This window comes from Cydia splendana, chromosome 19 (assembly GCF_910591565.1).
Source record: "Cydia splendana chromosome 19, ilCydSple1.2, whole genome shotgun sequence".
NCBI lineage: Eukaryota > Metazoa > Arthropoda > Insecta > Lepidoptera > Tortricidae > Cydia > Cydia splendana.
In genome coordinates this window covers 7,387,788-7,412,038 of record NC_085978.1, presented here as the reverse complement: position 1 = coordinate 7,412,038, position 24,251 = coordinate 7,387,788, and the positions used below count along the sequence as shown (strand labels likewise).

At 38.3% G+C, this 24,251-nt stretch overlaps 1 protein-coding gene across 1 annotated transcript; it reads right to left on the bottom strand.

The window, feature by feature from the left end:
• Positions 1-1,671: 1,671 nt before the first annotated feature.
• Positions 1,672-23,306, bottom strand: LOC134800183 (luciferin 4-monooxygenase-like). Its single transcript, XM_063772670.1, has 11 exons — positions 23,204-23,306; positions 20,646-20,802; positions 19,797-20,004; positions 19,020-19,218; positions 18,697-18,819; positions 18,134-18,308; positions 14,665-14,805; positions 13,831-13,965; positions 11,210-11,440; positions 10,581-10,746; positions 1,672-1,811 (listed from the first exon to the last, which is right to left on the bottom strand). The coding sequence occupies exons 2-11, from the start codon at positions 20,799-20,801 to the stop codon at positions 1,684-1,686; spliced, it is 1,662 nt and encodes a 553-aa protein (XP_063628740.1). The 5' UTR covers position 20,802; positions 23,204-23,306; the 3' UTR covers positions 1,672-1,683.
• Between the last annotated feature and the right edge of the window lie 945 nt (positions 23,307-24,251).

Sequence of the window (24,251 nt, the reverse complement as noted above, 5' to 3'; positions counted from 1 at the left end):
CATTATAAACAATGCCGTTTAAAATAAATTTACCAAAATAATATAACTTTAAACAACAAATATCACCGCTGGAAGGGCGTGCATCAAATTCTGTATTTACATATACATACTTACCGTAAAATGGGGTGAGTAGGGATTGCGTGGAGAGTTGGGTTATGAATTGGGAGAGAAGGGATGCCAGGGGGGTGAGATTTTTTTTTAAAGGCTACTGCCACCTAAATAATGTATTCGTATTACAAATGGAGCTGTAGTGATGTTCATAAGAAATAAAATCGATCCAACAATGTTCCAAAACCATCTTTATATGAAATCCCATCTCACCCCAACTACGAGGGACTACGGGGTGAGGAGGGATTTTGTGTTTATCGTTTAAGTTATGAAATGGAACTACCTAAAATCATAAAAAAAACCGGGCAAGTGCGAGTCGGACTCGCGCACGAAGGGTTCCGTACCATAATGCAAAAAAAAAAAAAACAAAAAAAAAGCAAAAAAAAAAACGGTCACCCATCCAAATACTGACCACTCCCGACGTTGCTTAACTTTGGTCAAAAATCACGTTTGTTGTATGGGAGCCCCATTTAAATCTTTATTTTATTCTGTTTTTAGTATTTGTTGTTATAGCGGCAACAGAAATACATCATCTGTGAAAATTTCAACTGTCTAGCTATCACGGTTCGTGAGATACAGCCTGGTGACAGACGGACGGACGGACGGACGGACGGACGGACGGACGGACGGACGGACGGACGGACGGACGGACGGACAGCGAAGTCTTAGTAATAGGGTCCCGTTTTACCCTTTGGGTACGGAACCCTAAAAAAGACTAAAATACAAACGACCGGAACATTTATTAATTAAATTAAGTTTGCATAAAATGTAAAAATAAAATGCTATCGAGGTTTGAATGTCAGTTTTGTCCCTACTCACCCCATTTTACGGTACCCAAAACGGGACGGGAAACAAAACTGGTCTTAGGTCGCAGACATACGTAAATATTTGTTCCTGAATCACGTGTGTTATGAATTTAACTTAAGTACATATTTAAAATATTATTATCTCGTCTGACTGCACACAACAGTGTACCTAAACGTGACATTCGAATGGCGACTGCCGCTAGACCGGGCCGGGGCCGGATCGGAGCTTCCGGCCGCCGGAAGTGCCATCATATCCGTACGTTCTTGTCTACATGACAGCGGGTAAAACGGTGTCCGTCACTTTCCATCCCACGGTGTTAAAAAGTGACAGTTATTTTATCACGTGGATAAAGATGGATAAATCTATCCATAATACGCCGGCTGTACGGATATGATGGTCGTTCTTGTCTACGTGACAGCGTGATAAAACGGTGTCCGTCACTTTCTATCCCACGGTGTTAATAAGTGACAGTTATTTTATCACGTCGATATATTATAGCTATCCATAATACGCCGGCTGGGCTAATATTAGACGATTTCAGGATAATTCGTTCTTTATTATAGATAAATATTCGTTTATTTATTTTATTAAAACTATTCCTTATAGTTATTAGTTCTAGGTGTAATAGCATTTCATGTAAAACCGATGTTTTGTAAATAAATTTAATCTACTGTTCACTCGTATATTTTGTTTTATCTGCGATCAATTTATAAGTACTGCTATTTTCAAAATAAATCTTTAAGCATAATTTTAATGTTTGTTTTTTTTTTATTCAGCTTCCACTTGCATAGCTAGCTCTTTGAGTTTTCTTCGGTGAACCTTTGTGGATGCTGTTTGTGGAATCGTGTCCAGGAATATGACCCCTCCTCTCAGCTGTTTTGAGTCTGCCAGATTATCTGTGGAAGAAAATATAAAAATTAGCATTGATATTCTTGGTACTTGTTAAAAGAGAGAGAGAAAAAAGATAATGTTTACGGGGCACTTTATACGGAAATTCTATACGAACGTACATAATTAGAGTTACACCAAGAAAAGTCTTATAAATAACACTTGCACTGCGTGGGCTATCAAAATCGCTGCAGACTTTTCTTGGTATAACTCTACCAGTTTTATTGCACTTGCGTGTGTAAAGTGCCTACTACTATTTTTGTTGCAATCTATCGCTTTTCGGTGAAGAAAAATACAGCGAGGAAACCTGCCTTAATCACAATAACGCCTAATTTACTCTCTGGGTTGGATGATTAGATGGCTGGCCCCTATTGTAAAAACTGTTGCCTGAGCCATTTCTTAGGTTTACGTTATTACAGCAGATTCCGGGCTTTTTAGTTGCGACTGGGTGTAAGATGAGAATTAATTCATAATTTCAGGCGTTAATAGTTCCATTACTGGGCATAGGCCTCCGCCTAATAGTATCTCCTCAACGAGTAGTGCTTTGCCCTCATCTAATGGTTCCCAGGATGACTCACGCTAGAGCGGGCCGTGGCCGGGCAGGAGCTTCTGGCGCTTCGTTTTCTATGGAAAGCACCACGTGAGACATTATATATTAAAATGAATTGCTTAGCGTGCCCGGAACCAATTAATAGCAAATCTGAAAAGCTAAGATGCACTTTGTGCACAGATACCTACCACTACAAGTGTCTTGGAATGACTACTTTAATCTATAATGACAAAATAAAGGAGCTTGAATGCTCATGGCGTTGTCCATCATGTATACTTAAATGTTACAACACGCAGGAAGAATGATAACACGCCAGTTCGTAAGCAATTTGACACTACGAGTACAATATTAGATGACACCAACGTTTCGATGAACATGTCAATAGACGATATAGTGCAAGATTTGACCCAAAAAACCGTGTTTGATGACACCGTCGGCTCCCAATCTCAAATACACCCAGAGCCTCCCCAGTCACCTATCACACTAGAGCAAATTAGTTCACTTCTGGATTCAAAACTACAAAAACTAAATAACACCATTACGGTAAACATGAAACAACTCATACAATCGGAAATAAACACAGCAATTACTGACCTACGGCATGACTTTCTTCTAGAGTACAACAGTTTACACACTAATCAACAAAGTTTAACAAAAAAACTTGAAGATACTATGTCTAAAATTGTTTCCTTAGAAACTGAAAATCAAAAAATTAAAAACGACTTACAAAAATTACAATCGTGTTTCTCGAATAAGGACACCCAGAAATATACTCTACTAAATAAGGAAAACGAGAAAAAAATTGTCTTATATGGGTTAGATGAGCATTACGGAGAAACTGAATCAACCTTATTCCGTCGCATTGACAACATGTTTGGTGACTTATTAAATATAAATATTAACGGATTCATCGAATCAGTCAAACGGATGGGAAAAAAAGGCAGTCGTCGCCCACTTGAAGTGGAACTTATTAGCAAGCGCATGACAAACTATATATTACAAAATAAAATTTGTTTTAAAAATACTGGTTATGGTATCTCTGAACTGCTAGACAACGAAGCTTTGAATAAAAGGAAACTTCTACGAGAACATCTACAAGCTGCACGTCGTAAAGGACATTTCGCTGTTATGCGAAATAATCGTTTATAGGGTAAACCCTCCAGTGAATGAACACCCCCCAGTGAATGAACAAAATCACGTTTTTTGTCTAAAATAAGAAATATAGCAATTTCTACCACTTGTCGTATTTTTTTTCTTATTAACAACTCTATTTCCTATGCAATTTCAACCCCTGCTAAATTTATTTTCGACCAGTTTGAACGTGACTGGCGTTTGAAGTTTACGTATTTCTGGTTTTGAAGTTCTGTATGCAAAAATTATATCCCAGATAAGAACAGTGTAAGTTTGGAGCAACATATGAAGTGCTTATTTAATGTTTACCTGTACAAACTTTGGTTATTTGGTTAGATTAAGAGTTAAACCTTCTATAAATGTACACTTTGTCGGCGTATTATGCGATTAAGTCTTTATTTTTCGTAGTTCCAATACTGGCTTATCAAATGTTCTGAAACCAGTAAATGAACGGTGTGTTCATTTACTGGTGTCGTCTAGATTTAATTTTTTTTCTAAATTTATGTGTAAACGAATTTGTATTCAGCTTGTTTTTTGTGATCCTGCATAGAAAACGATTCTGATTCTTTCAGCCAGTATTGGAACAAACAAAATTTCTATAGTCCATTTACTGGATCTTTCATACCTATGTATGAACAATACAACACTTGGGGTGTTCATTTATTAGATTTCTACTAATTCTATATATTAACAATGTAACCACGAACAATGCAATGACAAGTTTATTATTTTAAGCATTATTTGCTGATCCTAACCTTTTTTCATCAGAATATGCTCGTTGTTTCTTGTTTTAAGATTCTCTTTTTCTTATTAATATGTAATAGGTTCTGGTGAATAACCATCATTTTATTACATTCTAATCTATTTGAAATCAATATGGAGGGGATAAAAATATATTAACGCTTTCGCTGTACCTACTTAAATAGAGCTGGAAACGTTTCTTGTGTTAAAATGTTCTTTTAAAGCTGATTAAAAAGATCTAAATGATGTTCATTCACTGGGTTTTGCGGTGTTCATTCACTAGTTTTTATGTTCATTCATTAGGTTTTTGGGTACTTTTTGATAAATTCTGTTATAACTCAAAAACTATGAAAGTAATAAAAAATCGCAGAAATTACTTTCTGATTTATTAAATGAGGATTCATTAAATAGCAGATAATTATTGAAATTATTAATGAATGCTGAGAAATGATTTTTCAAACTTGGATAATTCCTTAAGTGTTCATTCACTGGAGGTCTTACCCTATATGTTAATGGATCGGAATTCATCCCCTCGACCTCAGACCCTGAAAATGTTTGTTCCTTAGAGTCAATGGATAGTCATGACTTAGAAAAGTCACAGATTGAGATAAATAAGCAGAGTAAAAATATAAGTAATACGCCTAACGATCTTTTTCGTGTACAATAATATTTCTATACTGCATCAAAATATAAACGGATTGGTACACAAAGCTGATGTCCTTAGTGTTCACTTAGAAGAGTTGCGTAATTTGAACAAACAAATCGACGTTATCTGCATTACGGAACACAACATGAAGCCAGGCGATGAAGAACAATTGTCTATTGCAAATTATATTTTAGCTGCTTCCTATTATAGACAAAATAGAAATGGGGGATCCTGTATTCTTGTAAAAAATACCCTTAAATATTTAGCTCTTCCGAATATTCTCTCTACATCCATTTCTAATGTATTTGAATGCTCGGCAATTGAATTAGAAGAACATAATATTATTATTTTATGTGTATATAGACCTCCTAAATATGATAACTGCACCATAGAAATATTTTTAAATAAACTGAACGTCATTCTATCCAATTCATGTTATAGTAACAAGAAAATCATTATCTGTGGTGACTTTAATATCGACATGCTAAAACGAACAAAACACTCTATCCAATTTCAAAATTTAATTCATAGTTTTAACCTTAGATTAGGAGTAACGGAGCCAACTAGATTGCAAAGCAATACATGTATTGACAACATTTTGCACAATATACGCGGTGGAAAAACTGAAGTGATTGACTTAGCTATTTCCGATCACACAGCGCAGATATTGAAATGCCCAGTTAAAAAAACTTGTCTTCTGCCATTCTGGTTTATAAAGAAACGTGATTACAGCGATGATAATATAATAAAATTTATTGAGTGCTTACAAAGTATTAATTTCAATGGTGTGTATATGGCCAGTCACCCAAACGAGGCATTCGAATACTTCATGGAACATTTCCAATTATTCTATGAGTTATGTTTTCCAATTGTCAAAACAAAATTAACTTTTTATAATAAACCAAAATGGATAACGAATGGTATTCGTAAATGTTGTAGAAAAAAAAGAGCCCTGCTTTGGAAATATAGACTATCCCCTAACGCTCATGACAAAAACTACCTGAAAGCTTATTCCTATAGGCTTAAAAAAATTATAACACTAACGCAAAAATCTCAAAATGACTATTACATTAAAAACTCGGCAAATAAATGCAAAGCGACATGGAATGTCATTAAAAAGTCCAAAACCAGACATTTAAAGGATGGTATAACCCACATAACTCATGAAGGTAGACGAATAAATGACATGGAGGAAATTGCTAATATATTTAATGAACATTTTGTTAATAATTTCAATTTGACATCCAATATTATTGTAAATAATTCACCTGATAACCCTAGTTGTAGTAATGTTAATTTAATTCCTAGAAATAATTATACCATGACATTTAAATCGTCTAATTCAATTTTTATGCAACCTACATACCCCCATGACATTCTTACCATTATTAATTCTCTGAAAAACACAAACAGCACTGGCTACGATGGCATATCATGTAAAATTGTTAAGAAAGTAGCACACATAATATCACAACCCCTTAGCTACATTATAAATCTTTGTATTGAGAAAGGTCAATTCTCGGAAACGTTAAAAGTGGCCGTAATACAGCCTCTTCATAAAAAAGGAGAAAAAGATAGTATGGATAATTATAGACCGATAGCACTCCTTTCTGTATTTTCTAAAATCGTAGAAAAGGTAATTTATAACAGACTGTATCACTATTTTGAAGCTCATAACTTGTTTGCAGAAGAGCAAAAAGGTTTTAGAAAAGGCAAATCTATTAATATGGCAATTTTCGATCTTTTACATAAAATAATGAGTGAAATGGATGAAAAGAGACCTGTCTGTGCTTTATACATGGACATGTCCAAAGCATTTGATTTTGTGGATCATAATATTTTATTAAATAAATTATACGACTATGGCATACGCGGGAACGTTCACGATCTCATAAAATCTTATTTAACTGGACGAAAGCAAATAGTCAGAATCAACAAAATCTGTACTAAATCGAAAACTGAAATATGTGTCTCGTCGAAGCATAAAGAAATTAAATACGGAGTGCCTCAAGGCAGCGTACTAGGCCCATTGCTTTTTCTAATATACATAAATGATTTACCACAGATAACGCAACATTCTATGATTCTTTTCGCTGATGATAGCACGATTATATTTACTGGAAATGACCCGCTAGCTTTAGAAGTTACCATAAATAAAACTTTAGAGAACGTAATTGACTGGCTGAATAAGAATAATTTGCGCATAAACTTAAACAAAACCAAAATTATGAGCTTCAAACAAAGAGTTGATAAATTACCAAAACTCACTGTAAAATATAAAGAGCACCTTATTGAGGAAACAGATTTGACAAAATTTTTAGGATTAAGTTTAGATAATAAATTGACTTGGAAAGATCAGATTGACATTATATGTAAAAAACTTAATAAATTTTCCTTTGCTCTATATAATCTGGCTAAAACTGTCAATGAAACAGCAGTATTAACCGCCTATCAATCCTATGTTACCTCAACTTTGAGATATGGCTTAATATTCTGGGGAAACTCCACAGACCGAGATAGGGTAGTTTAGCCGGTTTACCGGCCACCTCCGGTTCTCGGCCACAACGTAGTAAAACTGTAATAACATGACAACTTTACCGTATTTATTGAAAAAATGAGGGTAGTCGGATAAATTAAGTTGACATTGACATATCCTAAATTTGTTAGCTTGATAACGTTTTGATTGGCTCGTCAGTGCACCAAAGCAATTTAGCAAGTGTGGATGTTGGACAAATTTGTAAAAAAAATTGTGATTCTATATTTTTTCAAGGTAAGTAAAAATATTGTTTTCGTGGGCTTGAGGCCATTATTGATGTTAATGTGCATTGTGGATAAGTTGAATTTATGTTATTATAATTTAAATGTACGATTTTTTTTATATAAGTCAATTAAATTTGATGGTCGGGTAACTAAATGCAATTTCGTAAAGATATTTAGTTCTCGGCCGCCCGGCCGAGAACAGGATTGAGGCACGTAATTTTTAATTTGTTAATCTTTCCTATTAAAAGACAGCCAACAAAATACAGTGAAACCTGGATAAGTGAGACTTCAAGGGACGAGCAAATTTGTCTCACTTAAAGAGGTATTTCACTTACCCAGGCTCTCAGTTAGCCAGGTACAAATACATTTCTGTCTCATTTACAGAGGGTCCCATTAATAGAGGTGAGAATAGAGGATAAATCTCAGTTATAGAGGTGGTTAATAAGGTATTTTGTAATTATCTTTAAATGTTTAGGTAAAATAATCCTTGTCCCTAAATATTTTTTAAGTCTGTTTAAATATTTCTTTGAATTTATTTTGAATGATTTTCCAAAGGATAGATTTTTCAATTAAATTTGATACGGAATTCATTGGCTCTTAGAAATTTATTAAATGAAAATTTGTTTATTCTTGTTACTTATCAAGATTTCAGCTTTCGTTTCGATAGTTTTAACTACATAAAGTAACTAAATGAAACTTGAAGTCGTTTAGACACAATTAAGCAAATGCGGAATTTGTGGATAGACTACGAGTTAGAAAAAATACGGAAATAGATCAATAAACTCCAAGTTAGAGAGGTCATAGATTGACGTTATCTCAGATACAGAGGTAATTAGTATAAAATAAAAAAAAAACAATTAGGAAAATGTAATCTTATAAATATAGTCTCAGTAAAAGAGGTAAAATACACTCTCTGTCTCAATTATAGAGGTAAATGTGACTATAAAATCACAATAACTAATCCCAGTTATAGAGGTTCGTTTTATCTCACTAACAGAGGTAATTCAGTGCTAAAGTGTCGGGACCGCACCATGAGTCCCAGCTATAGAGGTTTCTCACTTATCCAGGTCCCACTTAACCAGGTTTCACTGTAAATATTTCAAATAATACTTATTTGTATCCAAGTAATTCATGTAGTTAGTTCTCGGCCGCATGCTTATTAACAAATAATTGGTTAAAATCTGCTTTAAAATCTTTTGTATTTGGCGGCCAAGAACAGGATTATAAAAAGTTAGTTTTCGGCCTAGCTAACTTATGACGGCCGAGAAACAAGTAAAATTTATTTTGTTTTCGGCCCTTGTAAGTAAATAATGTTTACACTATTTTTATATTAACAAGATGCTTCAAAAAGAAGTTTTTGACTATCAGCGACGAAGAATTTTCGTTATTTTTAACCGACTTCCATTTCATAGAAGGAGGAGGTTCTGTATTCGGTTGTGGCTATGTTTAACGTCTTCATGATCTTCCTAGCGTTGTCACGACTCATAGGAGCCTAATAGTTTTTACGAAAATGACTGCCATCTGACCTTCCACCTATGTGTCTATTGGAATTAATTCGATTTCTTCACGAAATTTTCCTTCACCGAAAAGAGAATGGTAAATATTACTGGTGATAAGTAGCTACCGTAGCCTATGGATGCCTGTAACTTCAAGGGTGTTACCGACCCATAAAAACCTCCGGACTTACGCACGCTGCTAGTTAGGCTACAAAATGTCTTATTTTAATATTTTTGAGTAGGTATGTTTTGGAAAACTCTTTACGAGATGTAGGTACCATAAAAGTTCCCATTAACGTTCCTTAATGTAATACATTGTACCATTGAATATTTGTTGTTTTATTCAAAAATAATTCCTATTGATAGTGTAATAAGAGTCATTTAAAAACATAAATAACAGCGGCCGACAACTAGTTAACAAGCGGCCGAGAACCAAAAAAAGTGTCCGAGAACCAGCTAAATTGCTACTTTTTCATATTTTTAATTATATAAACAAAACGTTGTAATTAATAACGGATTTTGATACAAACATGGTAAGTGTATTATATTTTTAGTCTAAAAATCACAAAATGACCAAGAATTATAATATATTGTTCATAAAATACATTTGAATTCGAAATTTTGCTTAACTGGCCGACAACCGGCTAAACTACCCTATGGCCTTCAAGGCACAGAAAAAATGTCTACGATCAGTGTGTCGGGTTCCACAAACCGAAACCAGCAAACCAAATTTCATTAGGCTCAACATACTCACATTACCTTGCCTGTATATTTACGAAGTAGCGGTATATGTTAAAAATAATATTAGCCAATTTTCTGTTACCAATAGTGCACGTCGTTGCAACAAAATTTATATAAAATCAATAAAAACGGCTTTTATGGCCAAAAGTATTTTCGGCATGGCCCCTAAACTCTATAACAAACTGCCAGATGATATCACTAAATTAGATGACATAAGTATTTTCAAAAAGAGTCTGTTTAAATTTTTAGTTAGGAAAGCATACTACTCGATCGGAGAATATTTGTCTGATACAGAATATTAATTATATAGGTATATGTAGGAATGTAAATTACTAAATTATATTTTATTTTTATAGATTAAGTTTGTAAATATGCATGCACCATCTGGAAAATATTTGTATGCCTAATGGCTAAACATAGTGATACTCTTTTTAAGTGTACAATTATATCTGTAAAAACCTATGTTTACAAATAAATATATGATTCATGATTTATGATTTATGATTTATGATCACCGATCAGCCGCCATAGAAAATGACACGTCGGACGCCTCGGCTCGGGCCCGGCCCGGTCTAACGTGAGTCATCCTTAATCGAAACCACAACTTCTACCTTGTTAAAGGCCTTCTTCGACGTCCTCTCGGATCATGGTCGCCACAAAAGAACAATCTGTTTCATCGGCCATAATTTTTACGTGCAAAAAGTACACATACCTCTCACTATTTGTTTAACATCTTCCGCGGTAATATCAGAACCTGGACACCTCACGACACAAGCGACCGGTAACTCCCCACATTTAGGGTCCGCTATACCGGTCACGGCTACGTCTAGTACCCCCGGTAGTTGACGGATTGTAATCTCCAATTCCACTGGGGAGATCTGTGGAACACAAAAAGAACACTGTCACACGTCCCAATCAGATTTTGTTTTAAATAGTTTATTACGGATAAAATCCACGATTTTAGTAACTAGAAACAACAATCTGGTTAACCACTGTAAGTTTTCCGGTAAGGACATTTATTGAACGTGTGCTGGGCAATATTTTGTTTTGATTTTCTGATCGTCGCTTAAAACTTATTAAAACTTAGTGTAACTACAAGACGCAAAAAGCATAAATGCAAATACACGTAGTATATGGTAAACGTCCTAGTAGTCGACATGCTTATGCCTAATAGTTGACAACTTGTTGTCACCACTATTGTTAATAAGGTTAAAGATGACACGTACTGGGACAGTGACGAGGACTAGGACAACTCAGCAGCTTCCTGTGGTGTATTTTACCTTACTTACATTTTATACTTATAACTCTATTATTATTAAATAAATCCTTTCTGAATCTTACTTGGTGACTCATATACTTAAGCAGCAATTTAATTCTTTCCACAAAGAAAAAGTTATAGTTTTCGTCCCTGTAGAACATATCGCCAGTCTTGAACCATTGGCCCTCAGCAAATGTCTCTTCTGTCGCTTCGGGGTTGTTGTAGTAAAACTTGATCATGCCAGGGCCTTTTAACCATAGTTCCCCATTTCGGTTAGGCTCATAGATGTCTTCTTGCGTCTCGACGTCTATCAACTGGAATTTATAAATTGTAGTAAGATATTTATTTAGAAAAATATCTCAATTAACAATTAGTTTTCTTTAATTTTTACGCGACAAAATATGATAGAGTTATAGACCTAGGAAAGTTTGGAGCGATTTTGATAGCACACACAGTGCAAGTGTTATTTTATATTATGTCAAACTTCTATGAAATTATGACGTATAAATAACACTTGCACTGCATAACGGTTTAAAGTTTCCTAGTTGATGGAATGTGAACTATTTTCGATAGCACAAATTAACGTTCTAGCTGTTTTGGCTACAGTAAATCAGAACGCCTGTAAGAATTTTTGGGGTTAAACTTGTTTGGTGTCTAGCCGGCAAGTCGTAATACAAAAAAAACATGTTCAATAAAAAATAAAAATAAGTCTTATTTACCTGGCTATAAAATTACTATTGGACGCGGACGGTAGAGGAAGGACGACCATCTCTTATATGGCAGAACTGTTGCAAAAGTGTCCAATACGGATAATTATGATGGTCGTTCTTGTCTACGTGACAGCGTGATAAAACGGCACCCGTCACTTTCAATCGCGCTGTGTTAAAAAGTGATGGATATTTTGTCACGTGAATAAAGCCATCCATAATTGGCTTGCAGCTGTCAGCAATATATAATAGTTCCAAATCTCTCCAGAGTAGCGCTAGAGTAACTAAGAACGTAGGCGTTATTGACGGAGTGAAGTGCGCTGTCAATTATTTGAATTTTTGAAGTGAAAACTTCTTTAGCGGCGCTGAGCACTTTTTGAGGTGGGGAAAAAATGATAAACTCGGGACAGCGTAACGCGTAACGCGAAGGCGTCTCTCCTCTCTTTCTACCGCACGGCGAAAATGTATGCCTGAGCCGGCTGTTTCATGTAGGCGGCGCAGGGCGCTTGCGTGACTTATGTCATGTGTGACGGACAATGTTATTCACCAAAGAACTTTAGTCATAACGTATCATAATCAGGTCAATTATTTAAAACTGGACTTTTATATTAAGCAATAAAGCTCAATGTTCTAATCTTGTACGGGCTGAAATACGAGGATCTCACAGTTACATTCTAACTTTATATCACTCCAATATAATTCAATAATTCAATAAAGTCTCATCTTGATGAAATCGCTAATAAAAGTGAACTCTAGTACTGGTGAATAAAACTCAAAATATCATGACCAAATATATTTAGATGCGAGGTCTGCAAGGTAACTTTACAATTTCTATTCGAATTTTAAACAATTAACGCTACAAATTTAAGTTCACTGGCCAGCAATTTCGGAACTAAAGTTTTTCAATAGAAAGGAGGATGGGTCAATTATACATAGTGCTGCAAACATTTTGGACTAGTTATTGAGTTTTCACTTCTGTCGGCACTCCCGGAGTGCAACCCGTTGTTTTTTTTTTAATCAAAGATTCTATGTATTGTGGCGGCACCTATTTAAGGTTTTTTGACGGACACTTTTTGATACATGGAGATTGTATTCCTTACTTCTACCTTCCATAATTACTATGAAATTAAATGACAACTAGAAACAGGCAGCTTATTTGATAAGCAATGTCATATAAAGAATTTAAAAAAAGTGACGCGATTCGCTGGCAAAATTTAAAATTTATTGTTAACTGTGTAGAGGTGTGCAATAAAGAGTATTATATAGAATTTGTATTGTACATTGTATTGTATTGTATTGTATTGTATTGTATACGCGGAAACTCTGTACTGAAAGAAGCCGATGGGTTTGCTAGCGGGGGCGGAGCGAGGAGGGTTCATACCGTACTGCACTGCACTGTACTGCACTGCACTGCACTGTACTGCACTGCACTGCACTGCACTGCACTGCACTGCACTGCACTGCACTGCACTGCACTGCACTGCACTGAACTGCACTGTACTGTACTGTACTGTATTGTATTGTATTGTATTGTATTGTATATGTTGCAACTCACTCTGTACTGTAAGAAGCCGATGGGTTTGCCAGCGGGGGCGGAGCCAGGGGGGTTCATACCGTCGTCTATGAATGCTGCACTGCACTGCACTGTACTGTACTGTATTGTATATGCGGAAACTCACTCTGTACTGTAAGAAGCCGATGGGTTTGCCAGCGGGGGCGGAGCCAGGAGGGTTCAGACCGTCGTCTATGAATGCTGCGCTGCGCTGCACTGCACTGCACTGCACTGCACTGTACTGTACTGTATTGTATTGTACATGTGGCAACTCACTCTGTACTGTAAGAAGCCGATGGGTTTGCCAGCGGGGGCGGAGCCAGGAGGGTTCATACCGTCGTCTATGAATGCTGCGCTGCGCTGCGCTGCACTACACTGCACTACACTGCACTGCACTGCACTGTACTGTACTGTATTGTATTGTATTGTATATGCGGAAACTCACTCTGTACTGTAAGAATCCGATGGGTTTGCCAGCGGGGGCGGAGCCAGGAGGGTTCATACCGTCGTCTATGAATGCTATTGTTGTTATCTCGCTCATGCCGTACGCATTCAGGACCTCAGTGTTGGGCATTATTTTCTAAAACGAATCAGATAGGCTTTAGTTATTACTGAGTCTATGAAGAAATTGTGCTTAAATACCGATACGGGTTAAATCGAGGAGTCTTGTAACATATTTACAAATCAATCCTTAGGTACATTTACTACTTAAGTATGTGGCTCAAACACGTACTTAAGTAGTTAAACCAAGATAAGTCTGCAGCGATTTTGATAGCTCACCGAGCACACGCGGCAGTACAAGTGTTTGACGACCGGTCTGTTGTTGAAGTTGAAATGATTATGATCGCTGATTGTTAATTAATAACACTGAAATTTTCTTTACCTTCAGGTCACAGAGTAGGGTAGAGTAGGTAGAGTAGGTAGGTAGAGGTAGTATTTATACCTCTATACAGAATGCACACTGTGACGTCACGAAATATATACCATTCCTAACGCATGACACGCTCTCTTTCTCACTTACACAATTGATGATCGGAGCGAACCGATTCAGTCACATATGTCGTATTCAAAGGAAATAAATAAATGTGACGTTATCTATGAAAAGGGACCTTATTGTCAATGTCGATGGCGCTTACGCCATTATTAACGATGCTCTGTTATAAATACAATTCCTCGCGACGCTGCGCGGCGTAAGCGCCATCGAAAATAAGGTCCCTTTTCATAGATAATGCCCCAAATTCAAAAAAGACCATTGACTTTGGTTCGGCGAGGATAATACCTTTATGTCCGTTACAAGGTCGGCAGGCACAGCACTCCCTCCCAGCATCAGAGTCTCCAGGCAGCTGAAGTCACACTGCTCTCGTTCACCAGGGGTTAAGAGTGTGTTCATAAACGTCGGACTTAGTACCGTGAAGGTTGGCTGAAAGATAATAACTACTTGTGAACTTTTCGGATTACTTGTCGCTAAAGTCAGACTCGTGTAAAAATTGTGCATGTTCTGACGGATTTCTAGTACAGTCACCTGCAATAATATGTTACTTTTTGAAGGCCGCAAAAATATGTGACACGCTCTTATGGTTCTACAAATAAGATCGTGTCAGATATTTTTGCGGCCTTCGTTTTGTAACATATTGCAGGTACCAACGGAATTTTAAGAGATTGCTCGCATACCTATAGGTATATCTCAACAGTGGCGCTTAGCATACTATTAGGGCACAAACTTTATAGAACCTTATATGTTAAAAAGATATTAATAAGTATGTTACCTTTTACTAAATCAAAATTATAAATGTTGGTAACTAAGTGGTGAGGCTTCAAGGTAAATTTAAAGCTACCGAAGGCGCTCTACGATTCTAAGGCTTCGAACAATAAGTAAGGAAATGTAACGCTCAAATTTGACCCAAAACCTAAGTGTTAATTAGATAACGATACCGAACATCGAGAAATAGAATTCTGGCACAAAATAAACTTTGCCAAATCACAGCCTAAATTCGCTAAGATATATTTTTATTAAAGTGGCAACGATCTTTTTACTGACACTTTTGTTGGTCGACACTCTTACTCTAGGGTGCTTTTGGACTCATGACAAAATGTTCGCAATCCCATGACGTCTCCCATACGGCAATGCGGGTAAAGCCAATGTGGGCTTAGTGGGTAGGACGTCTCCCCCTTTTCTCAAAAGGAAAGGGAGATGGGAGTCCCACATAACCCCTGACGCCTCCCTAGGTTACAGGGGGTATGCGTAACCAGCATTACCACATCGTTAAAAAAAGGGTGCTTTTGGACAGCAATAAGAACAACGTACAAACCTTGTAAGTGTTAATTCAAGAATTCACAGTCTAAATTCCAAATTAAACGTGTGGTACCTTGACGATGGGACTCTAGGTGGGGATTCACAGACTGTCTTAGCAGATTTATTACAAATTAAAAATAAATTTAAAGATATTGGGTTGGAACTAAATTTCAATAAATGCGAATTATATATTTCCGACAACGTAGATTCTTCTTCGGCATCCCAAATTAATCAAAGTTTTAATAACATCGCGCCATCTATCAAACATACATCTAAAGACAGTCTACATCTTCTCGGAGCACCCATCTTCAATGAAGCCATCCCTCCCCTTCTGAGTAAATCTATTTCAAAATTTAGTGACTATTCGGACCGCCTTCTCAAAATTAGCAGTCATTCTGCACTGTTCATTTTAAAATTTTGTTTACTCATTCCAAAATTCACCTACCTGCTCCGCTGTTGTCCTATCTGGAAATACCCTCATTTACTCCGACCTCTTGACCTACTTTTAAAATCCCAAATCGAATCAATTTTGAACATTCGATTTAGCGAGCAGGCATGGACTCAAGCCACCTTACCGATAAGGTATGGTGGCTTGGGTACTCGTAAAATTTCAAGTGTTGCTTTGCCGGCATTCTTGGCCTCAATTCATAGCACCTCCGATCTCGCAGGTAATATTCTCAAAGCCTCTCCGGCTACAAACTGCGAGATCGCGTGCCTGGTTGAGGCCTCGAATGCCTGGCTAGCTGGACCGAATCAAAATTTTCAACATAGCTTCAGACTCAACTCTAAACTCACTTCTGGACACCACGACAGGCAGGGACCGAGCGAGGCTTCTGGCATCATCTAGGCCAGAGCAGGACATTGGCTACACGCATACCCCTCGCCTAACACCGGCACCTTTATCGACCCAGAGACGCTTCGCATAGCCGCCGGTCTCCGGCTAGGAGTTGCTCTCTGTGCCGACCACAACTGCGCTTCTTGTGGATCCCAAGTAGAGAGCCTCGGTCACCACGGGCTCGCCTGCTCTTCGGGTTCCGGCCGCCTGTCTCGCCATTCCGCTCTCAATGACATCCTGAGAAGGGCGCTCGTCAGTGCCGGCGTTCCCGCCGCTCTGGAGCCCCAAATAGTGCGGAACGACGGTAAGCGCCCTGACGGGATGTCATTGATTCCCTGGAAGATGGGTCGTGCATTGGTATGGGACGCCACTTGCGCTGACACGCTAGCGGCGTCCTACGTCCCATCGACCAGCAGGCGTGCTGGCGCGGCGGCGGACACTCGGGAGCGTCAAAAGGTAGCCAAGTACAGCTGTCTCGGCGCCCAATACGACTTCGTCGCGTTTGGCGTCGAGACGCTTGGTTCGTGGGGCAGAGGCGCACAGATGCTCCACAAGGCGCTCGGCAAACGGCTGAGGGAGGCAACGGGCGACCCCCGCGCGTGCAGCTTTCTCGCGCAGAGAATTTCAATTGCAATCCAGCGCGGGAACGCTGCCTGCGTGTTGGGCACCCTCCCAAGGGCACCAAATTTTGATAGGTATTTTTAATTTTTAGTTTTAGTTATTTTAATTGTAGTTATTTTTTGTTTTATATTCTTGTAAGTGTTTATCATTATCATCTTCGTGGGATGTATAAGTAAGGACATATAAGGTGATCTCCCGTTGATGTGGAAAAACCGGGCAAGTGCGAGTCGGACTCGCGCACGAAGGGTTCCGTACCATAATCCAAAAAAAAAAACGAAAAAAAAGCAAAAAAAAAAACGGTCACCCATCCAAGTACTGACCACTCCCGACGTTGCTTAACTTTGGTTAAAAATCACGTTTGTTGTATGGGAGCCCCATTTAAATCTTTATTTTATTCTGTTTTTAGTATTTGTTGTTATAGCGGCAACAGAAATACATCATCTGTGAAAATTTCAACTGTCTAGCTATCACGGTTCGTGAGATACAGCCTGGTGACAGACGGACGGACGGACGGACGGACGGACGGACGGACGGACGGACGGACGGACGGACGGACGGACGGACGGACGGACAGCGAAGTCTTAGTAATAATAGGGTCCCGTTTTACCCTTTGGGTACGGAACCCTAAAAATCATAAGTCCTCGAATACGTACAATGTCAAAATTTGACATTTGAATTTTTAACCAAACCGAACCACCCCGAGTTCAGAGTTGAGTTTTGGTTGTACCAATTATTATCCACAGTTGACGGAATCAACACTTGATAGTATCAAATCAACATGCAATAAAATCAACTGTTGATTTGACGTGGGTGAAAGTCTCGACACCGCTCCGATCCAATCGGAGAACCGCGAGACGAGACGAGGAAAAGCGAGACGAGAAGGGAACAGTATGTACATACTGTCTCATTCTCGGCCTGTCTCGGGGTCTCTCAACGAGTGTGTATAGCCGGCATGACAGTTGTACATGTCGAATTTGGTCCCTTGAACAACGTACAAACCTTGTAAGTGTTGATGAGATCATAAGCGTGCTGCTGCGTCAATGACTGCGATGTCTGCAGCCTCGTGTATTGGAGGATTGGAGACATCAGGAAGTTGATAAGCGCCGTCAGCCACTGCAGCGGTGATCCGATCATTATCATCTTCGTGGGATGTGGGAATTGTGTGTGTCGAATCCTTGGGAGTAATTAAAAATTGAGGTCAAAATAATAATAAGGCAGCATTTGACGAAGCTAATTATATAGACTAAAATTAATTTATTTAAAATCAACAAAACGATGAATTCAAAAGTAGTTCTCATCACGCAAAACTATGTAATTCGAGTTAAATGGATTATTACCTTCTTTTACTAAAGACAGCCGCGTAAAATTTGCTCAAACGATATGCGTTCAATGCGTTCTAAATTGTTTAACATTCAAAGTACAACCATTATCGATCAATATACATATGTCTATACCACACTTGAGGCTCATTATATTATCTTACATAATATATCTATCCTTCACAATCACATTGCTGCTGAATGTAATTGTAATCCCAAATAAATATTATTGCTACTTCTTACCAAAGATAAGGTAAAGAGATCGACAAATTCTTGTGAGTGGCGGCAGCACCTTTGGGCAATCCGGTGGTTCCACTAGTGGCGATCAACAGTGCGACGGTATCGTCCGGGTCAAAATCTGTAGGCCTGCACAAAATACATCATCATCAACATAATTTTAGTTTTTTAATTGTCGCCCACAGCGGAGCATAGCTCTCTTCATGTACGCCACTTATCTCAGTGTCGAGCTAGGCTTATCCAGAAGTGTCCCGCAATCTTTCGCATTCGCAAATTGTCTTATTTATATATAAAAATAGTTTTAAATTAATTGGAATAGAAAAACTCACTTAAATTCCTCAACAGGGCTATTATCTCCATACGTTTCCAAGAACTCAGGAAAGCTACAAAGATAATCTCCTTTGTCAAAGGCGACTATGAAGGCATCTGACTCGATTCCGTTAAGGGCTAGCTGCACGTCTGGGGCTCGGTCGCTCTGGCAGAAGATTACCTTTGGCCTTGACACATCAAAGGTGCCTTGGAGTTCGTCTGAAATAGACAAGTTCATGTATTACCAGTACATCATGTGATAAGTAAGATGGCAACATTAGAAATATTAAGTTTAAGTATATCAGTTCTGAAAAAAAAAAAGAGTTCTGGAGACAGTATTTTTCAAATTGCCACCAAAGTATCTAAGTGGGCAAGGGTCGGATACTGGTGTAGCATGGTGCTAATTGGTGGCCAATATGAGAAGGGGGGCAAATAAATTATAACTTATGACTATAGATAGGTATGTAAATAAATTAACTATACCAAGAGTCCAGAAGTCGTTTCCAGGTGTGACTATTTAACCATATTTCAAAGTTAAATGGAAATCTGCGCTTAAAGGTTAACTCACGCTAGACCGGGCCGGACCTTCCGGCGCTTCGTTTTCTGGAAAGTACCACGTGATCACCGATCAGCCGTCATAGAAAATGACATTTCGGACGCCTCGGCCCAGGCCCGGCCCGGCGTGAGTCATCCTTAAACGATGGTTTTAGTAATTAATCACTTCATACGAGTAATTTATTCCGGCCTGCCGGATTTCCCAAAAGCTGTATCAAAGTAATTAAAGTTTGTATACTCACTAACACCCAAAGTTCTGTCAATAGCAGAGGCTATGACTCCCAAGTACAAGGCCGCATAGAACGGTATGGCCAGGTCAATGTGGCTGGGAGCCATGAGGATCATGACGTCTCCATGTTGGAGACCAAGGTTTTTGAGGGCGATGGCGCAGCGCACTGTCCTCTCGAGGGCTGAACCACTGGTTTCGGATTCACCTGTCGCTCCATCGATCTATAATGACGTAGAAATATTTTAACAATTTCACTTAATTTTTCATATTAAAATTAAGTGAAATTGTAATAATACTTGATCATAAATGGTTTTACCCTTCTACATTAGGTAATCACATTGATGAAAGACAAGATCCGCAAGATAGTAACGATATATCATAATACCATTGACATGATCACAATATCCTAGCCTAGTAGGTAGTGACCCTGCCTACGATGAAGGAGGTCCCGGGTACGAATCCTGGCAAGGGCATCTATTTGTGTTTACAGGCCCAGCACATCGTAACGTGCGAGTGTCACGAGGTAAGCTAATTTATTTTTAGGATAAACCTTGAAAGGGTTCTCGAGTACTCTGAGTCTCGCCGACTATACTATATTAGAATATTTTAAGGGTTTACGTTTCAGTGATGTTGGTTGAAGTGCAACTAATAAAAGTCATATTATATCGCTAGTTCAGTAACCCGTAGTCTAAGTAGCCGAGATGACACTTGCAGAAACTCCGGCACGACGACTGTCTGGTTGGCTAGGGATTTTTGAAGTTGGAACAGTCAGAAGTCAAGACTGTTTCAGGTAACTAAGCTGGCTAGGAAAAGCCAGAAAAAAGAAACTCACTAAGCCTGCTTGATCATTATTATCATTTACCTGCATAAGGAAGTCCGGTGCATCCTTAAAGCTTTGCAGCAGGATTTTGCCAAGATGATGGCGGTCCGTCGGGATTCCGGATTCAGCCACGATTCGGGAAGTGAGGTCGTTCATAAACCAATGGACTGAGTCATTGACCCTCCTCTGTGGATACATTCTGCGGTAAAATTAAAATACAGAATCCTTACTCGCGTATGTATCAGATGTAGTGCATAATTATTTTCCATCGTTTTTCACAGAAACGTACGAAAATGTCTTGCTATTCCAGTCAGTCTTGGTACAAAAAGTACTGAGGTTGACTGAAGTAGCATGAGAAATATGAACGTTTCCAAGAAAATAAGATACATCTGCATTATATTTAATGTTAAGTACTTAGTTTGATCCATATCAGAGCGTTATTTGTTCTCCTAGTTTCTTTAAATCCATTTTTGATGAAGTGTTTCTCTAGGGCCCCGATTACCACCAAACCATCAGAAATATCATTGAAATGTAGAGAAACTAGAAATAAGATTATTTTCATAATGTTCTCGTAATATTGTACTCGCTATTTTCGTAATAACGATTTCCGGATTTTGATATTTTGTACTGTTTTCAATAAAATTCCTAGTTTTGAAAGCAGTTTTTCTTATAATCCAGAATTGTGGAGTTAGTTCCTCAGAACAAAAGCTTTCTCTTAAAGTTTCTTCCTTCACTGACCTACGGCGCGATTCGGGAAATGAATTAGAGATGCACTAGATATGAAAAAGTAAAGATATGTGACGTTCCACGGCAAAAGGTACCTTAAGGCGGCCGCAATAATATTGGAGCGGCGTAAATAATAGCGTAAGCGCCAACCGCCATAAGGTACCTTTTGCCGTGGAACGTCACGTATCTTCACTATTTCATATCTAGTGAATCTCTAATTCATTTCCCGAATCGCGCCGCTAATTAGATTAATAATCCGTGTTTTTTGATTCCGTTCTTAAATATCAATTAAGCCCTGGTATCGTAAAGAGCTCTTAAGTAATATTCGGATAATTTAGAAAAATCTAACTATAAGTACCTACATTGAAACTTATGAAATACTTAATATGATATATGTATATTAATCATATACAGGGTGATCAATCCAAATGGGTCAGTATGGAGAAGTCGGAAACTATGAGAGATAGCGAAATCTGTTCTTAGGAACCATGGCTTCGATTTTAGATTTAATAATCTTCTTTCCAGTCGTATCCTCATTGCTGAGGGTCGTGATTACCAACGCTTAATACCACTTTCTTCCAGGCAATCCTATCCTGCGCCATTTGCAGGCAGGTCTGGGCCTTGGGTCCTGCATATGCCTTTACTGTGTCTATCCACCGGGTAGGCGCTCTTCCTCTACTTCTCTTCCCTTCTACGTGACCGACCATTATCAATACCTCTAGACTATCTTCGCGTCTAGCCACGTGTCCGAAGAATCGAAGATTAGATTTAGATTTAATAATAATGGCATTCAATTTTTTTTTTAATCTATCATACATAACCGGGATTCGAACCTGGTCAATGTCCTTGTTGTTTGTTTGTATGGCAACTTTTAAACGATGCGTGATAGGTGGGGGGTGCTCGACCAAATATCATAGAGGGCCCCGAGACAAAACAAACTACATTTAAAAAAGTTCAAAATGGCCGATTTTTTTTTAATTTTTTCAAGTTGGGCCGAGCGCGCTGAGATTTGGCATGCGGCGAGCCTGGGGGCCCAAGATAACCATGTCAAAAAAATTTTTTGGAAAAATCTAAAATGGCGGCGGACACGGGCAAAGTCAAATGTCCAAGTAGGTTAAGCGAGCCCGAAGGGCGAGCTTCAGGCCGGGAGGCCGAAGGCCGACCGCGGCGGAGGGCCGAAGGCCCGGAGCCTCCACCCCGACTCCCAAAACGCGAGGCCGAGGCCGAGTAAACGAAGAGGTCACACGAGAGGGGAAGTTGGAGCTTAAACACGACCCAACACTTTTCCTATTGGGAGTCGCGTTTTGGGAGTCGGGGTGGAGGCTCCGGGCCTTCGGCCCTCTGCCGGGGTCGGTCTTCGGCCTCCCGGCCTGAAGGTCGCCCTTCAGGCTCGCTTAACCTACTTGGAAATTTGACTATGCCCGTGTCCGCCGCCATTTTGGATTTTTCCAAAAAAAATTTTTGACATGGTAATCTTGGGCCCCCAGGCTCACCGCATGCCAAATCTCAGCGCGCTCGGACCAACTTGAAAAAATAAAAAAAAAGTCGGCCATTTTGATTTTTTTTAATGTAGTTTGTTTTGTCTCGGGGCCCTCTATGATATTTGGTCGAGCACCCCCCACCTATCACGCATCGTTTAAAAGTTGCCATACAAACAAACAACAAGAATATTGACCAGGTTCGAATCCCGGTTATGTATGATAGATTTAAAAAAAAAATTGAATGCCATTATTATTAAATCTAAAATCGAAGCCATGGTTCCTAAGAACAGATTTCGCTATCTCTTATAGTTTCTGACTTCTCCATACTGACCCATTTGGATTGATCAGCCTGTATATTATTTATGTAAGTAGTTATAACCTTTTGAAACTTACCTTAAAATCAATTCAATCTTAAGTTACTTTAAATAATACGCCAAAACTCAACAAAAGGGTGAGTCAATATGATTACGTCCAGTCCGTAGACCGATTATTTTGTATCTAAGGAAACTGCTCGTAGTCACAATAATACTTCGACCTTAAGGCTAATGTGACTCTAAGGGCGAGTACATAATGGTGTAGGTACCTATTGTTTCTTACTAATTAAAACGAAAATATTACTTTGCTAATCCGCGAAAAGATAACGTGCTAGTCAATCAGTGCTAACCCGTTATACTTACTTGCGTATTTTTACATGCAATTAATATTCCCACCCTCCCACCGCAAAAAGAAATACGCAAATAAATATAACAAACCACCACCAAAAGAATAATCCTCGACACGTGTTTCGCCTCTCTACGAGCACTATCTTAACTACTAGACTATTACGACTACTACGACTACACGACTCACTATTCAAGCAAAAACTAACTGTAAATAAATTATTTCAAACCCAATCCAAATGAATACTATCAAACATTTATCATTCATTGATGATCAACCTGAGGAACATCTCAAAATTTGCATTTGCCACTCTTGTGTATAAAATTAAACTTTCTGATCAGTTTTTGAAGAATAAAGGGAACCTTTAAGAGCAAGTGTGGTGAAAAAACTATTAGGTACCTAAGTATTTTATAAAGTAAGTGTGACATCAGCCTGTTGCTTAATAATTCACACGCTAACGACCGGGTAGCGAGCGGTACTCGCGAAATGATAGCTTTGTTACCAAAGAAAATTACGCTCATCAAACATTTAAGGAGTTCTCAAAGAATAGACTTCTTAAATGGGACTATTGGCTTCCCAAGGATGCCTAGTTTCTAGGCCAGTGTCAAGGCAATTTTATTAGACTAATTAAGTATTTGGGTAGGTGAGATAAAAATAACGTTTTAAATTTACGCCGATTACTTAAAAGCTTAAACCATTTGTGTAGCAAACCGAAATGTTAAATATTTGTAGGTATACTTTATCCTGTATCTGTTATAAGTTGTTTGGATTTGAAATGTCT